Genomic DNA, 3,718 nt, shown 5'->3' with positions numbered 1-3,718 from the left:
AAAAGTTAAGTGGTGCGGTTAATTCGTGTCTGCAGATTACGCCAGGACAGAGGTGATGTCGTTTAATGGTTAAAGTTCAGTTGTGTGGTCACTTCATGACTAAAGTTAGACTCCCGATAGAGTTTTTGAGTGGTCACTTCGTGTATAAGTAGCTTTGTAAGAAATACTTTTCTAGGTTTGTCGTGAATGGTTCATACGACGAATGTTACGAATTATTTACTTGATTATAATTACCTATGGACGTGCACTGGAACAGTGCAAATGTGGACGAGGAAGAAAGCCTGGTAGCACCCGAACTGCCGTATGACGCGGTGCGGGGAGTACTCCTCGATGAAGATATCGAAGACAAGCGGTGTCTTCGTAAGCCAGTACTCCTCGTCGCGGGTACATAACGAAGACAGACCCAAACCCGCACGGCCTTGGATGGCCAAGTAGCTGTACGGCGTCTATACCACGTCGTCGGGACGAAGTCGGTCGAACTGCGACAAAAAAACTCATATGCGCTGTGAGCCTGGTCATGCGCCCAGTGTAGCTGTGTGAGATATATAGTCCAAATTCAAAACAAGAACAATGTATAGCGGATCCAACTCAACTCCATTTCAATTACCGGGAAAGCATTTAGTATTTGCTAAAGCAACAACATGTGAATGTATTCTCTTCTCAACTAGTTGTGCTTCCCTTTTCTTTTGAGACGATTAGTAGCTGTGTTTCCTTAATCCAGTGAAGTGCTTCATGACTCAATATGTGTCTCTATTTTCCATTCAAGTAAAATTAAATGTTCCATGAATTGTGAAAGCAACCATTTCATTGTGAAAAATTATATACTGTATAGCTTTTGAATTATGTTTACCTTTTGCATTTGCAATATGTAGAAACAAGAAGCTATCGTTGGACATAGTTAGCTGCTGACATGATGGTAAATGCAAACGGAAGGCTTAACAGATAGCTTCTATGTAGAGATAATTCAGCAAATTTTAATTGAATACACTATCATCTTCCTAATATCGCATATTCTAATATGATTAATTGATTTTATACGTAAAGAATCATTTCACAGTAATTATGTGATCATTTTACATTATTGCCTTGATCAAATCATCAGGAATTAAGAAACATCCATCTTTACATCAGCTCAATATTCTAATAGAAGCAGAATTGAATCATTGTTGGGAAATTGGGACTCGAGATAACTTGGGGTTCAGCATAGGGCATGTCATTGTTTTGATGATGCCTTGTAGCATAGGAAAAACATAGTGTAGCATATACCCATAGATGAAATAACCATGAATTGTCACTACTTAACATGTACAAAAGCTGAGCTAGCAGGCAGTTCAGCCCACCTGCTATAGGAGATGTGACGATCAGATTAAATTGCTCAACTTCGAGTTAATTATGTTACCTACACTGATTAACATGAGTTACTTATATTGCCTAGAGGTCAAGTGCCATATTTCTAACTTGTTAAGGCCAACTACCTTATATTACTTCTGACGTTGCTTGTACACTAGATCACGGTTATTCTCATGCCACTAGATCACGGTTAGCAGCTCTACCGTGCTTGTACACTTGTATAGATATCTCACATGATCAATACATCAGTGTGCTGGATTCTTCTTTCTCTGAGTCCTCTCGTTCTACACAAACAGCCCCTTAGTTCTTATGCGCGAGTTTTTCATAGTCTTGTAATGACCTTTTTTGTGTAAGTAGATATCTGTGCAAGTTTTAAAGTCAGATTATGATTACTTTGCTCAAATGCCTGAAACGTGTCGTCCTAAATTGATCAGATGTATGTGAAGCAAAATCCTGAAACAATGGCTTCCCTGAATGGCAATTTGTGAACATGGTTTGCCTGAAGCTTAACCCAAACAAAATGTTGTTTACTGAATCCAAAACATACGGCAACACAAAATCCACCCAAAAGGTATCCAAGCGCCACGAAGATTTCAATGTGGTGATCGCACAACATTCAAACCGTCACCACATTACAAAACCTAACAAAATAGTGGTCACAAAAAATTGAAATGGCACCGGTAGCACAGAATCTAAGAGAGCTCGTGACACCAAATTCAGATACCGAACATGCTAATGAGACTGGGAACATCTTTCAGATAGGATTTCCAAGTCAAGTTTCATTTCCATTAAGATAAGAAACCACCATTACAGCATTGCAAGATAAACAAGCAGGTTACCCAGCGACTGAAATTCTCCTAGCACCACGAACAACCATACTGATACTAACATGCCACCACAAGGAACCCAAGAGAAGCATAGATCCTAGAAGCCGACACTCGGAGTAGAAGGAAACGATGGCGATGGAGATGACGACGGGAGCTCGGTCAGGCCCTCTCGCCCCTGATGCGGCGCGCGAGCTGGATGTCCTTGGGCATGATGGTAACGCGCTTGGCGTGGATGGCGCAGAGATTGGTGTCCTCAAAGAGCCCCACCAGGTACGCCTCGGCGGCCTCCTGCAGCGCGGCGACGGCGGACGACTGGAAGCGGAGGTCGGTCTTGAAGTCCTGCGCGATCTCCCGGACGAGGCGCTGGAAGGGGAGCTTGCGGATCAGCAGCTCCGTGCTCTTCTGGTACTTGCGGATCTCCCTGAGCGCGACGGTGCCGGGGCGGAAGCGGTGTGGCTTCTTCACGCCGCCCGTGGCCGGCGCCGACTTGCGCGCCGCCTTGGTCGCCAGCTGCTTGCGGGGGGCCTTGCCTCCGGTCGACTTGCGCGCCGTCTGCTTCGTGCGAGCCATCGGTGCTTGTTGGGAGCCGGTGGGGAAGCTGGGGAGGATTTGGAGTGAATTCTAGCGAGCTGGAGGTGATTGCAGGCGGTGGCTTTGGGAGGGTATTTATTTGTAGGGGGGAGCGGGGGAGGAGCCGGGAGCCGGGAGCCGGGAGCCGGGAGCCGGGAATTTTTTCGGATGTGGATGGACGGCGAAGATGAGGTGGGAAGGGGTGGCGATCCGCGTGATGGGGAGCGATGGGTTCCTATTGGCTGCCTTTGGTTGGGAGGATCAATGGGCCTACAGATCAGTGGACGGAAATGGTTTTTGAATTTTTTTTCTGGTGCCGCGCCAGCTTGGCAGTTTGGTTTGGTTTCGCGGTGAAAGTAAAAGAGCGCGGGACGACGGGAGGGATTGCGAAAATGGATTTTTTTTTTTTCGTGTTTGGGCGCTGGATTAGGATTTCGATTTCCAAATATTCGTAATGGCGCGTGCCGCATGTGATTAACTGTGCTTTTTTGCGAGCAGATTAAGGTATTTTTTGGCATAGCTTTATAAATTTTTAAACTCATGTGTACGGTTACAATAACATGCTAAAAGAATTATGCTTTCGAAAAGCTCAATATACAAGGTGAGTATATAGGCTGATGATCACTCACCTACCTCATTGATCCCTTTTGAGATTTGTGCAACGTTCATACAAGTATTCGTACCTCTTGTATTTCTCAGGTGACGGTGAATACATTGCCTGGTCGCTATGAACAATTTCCAGCAGAGCTACGATTGAGACCCCTTTCTTCCTTATTTTTGGCGCTGAGATAATGCTTCCCTCTGAGATCGAGTGGCCAACTACTTGGACAATGACCAGGTGGTACGACGCGAGGATGATGTAAACAGAGTGTGTGAAAAACCCAGAAAAGAAGAAGTTCTACACACCGGAAGGTCCGGTGATGAAGACAGTGCACACCAGAGGCTTCATCGGAGAATTTAACAAAGTGTGT

General features: G+C 45.2%; 1 protein-coding gene across 1 annotated transcript; it reads right to left on the bottom strand.

The window, feature by feature from the left end:
* Window positions 1-2,114: 2,114 nt before the first annotated feature.
* Window positions 2,115-2,808, bottom strand: LOC133919052 (histone H3.2). The gene has a single exon (XM_062363277.1). The coding sequence runs from the start codon at window positions 2,745-2,747 to the stop codon at window positions 2,337-2,339; it is 411 nt and encodes a 136-aa protein (XP_062219261.1). The 5' UTR covers window positions 2,748-2,808; the 3' UTR covers window positions 2,115-2,336.
* Window positions 2,809-3,718: the final 910 nt, after the last annotated feature.

This window comes from Phragmites australis, chromosome 5 (genome assembly GCF_958298935.1).
Source record: "Phragmites australis chromosome 5, lpPhrAust1.1, whole genome shotgun sequence".
NCBI classification, from domain to species: Eukaryota; Viridiplantae; Streptophyta; class Magnoliopsida; order Poales; family Poaceae; genus Phragmites; species Phragmites australis.
This window is presented reverse-complemented; position numbering and strand designations above follow the sequence as displayed.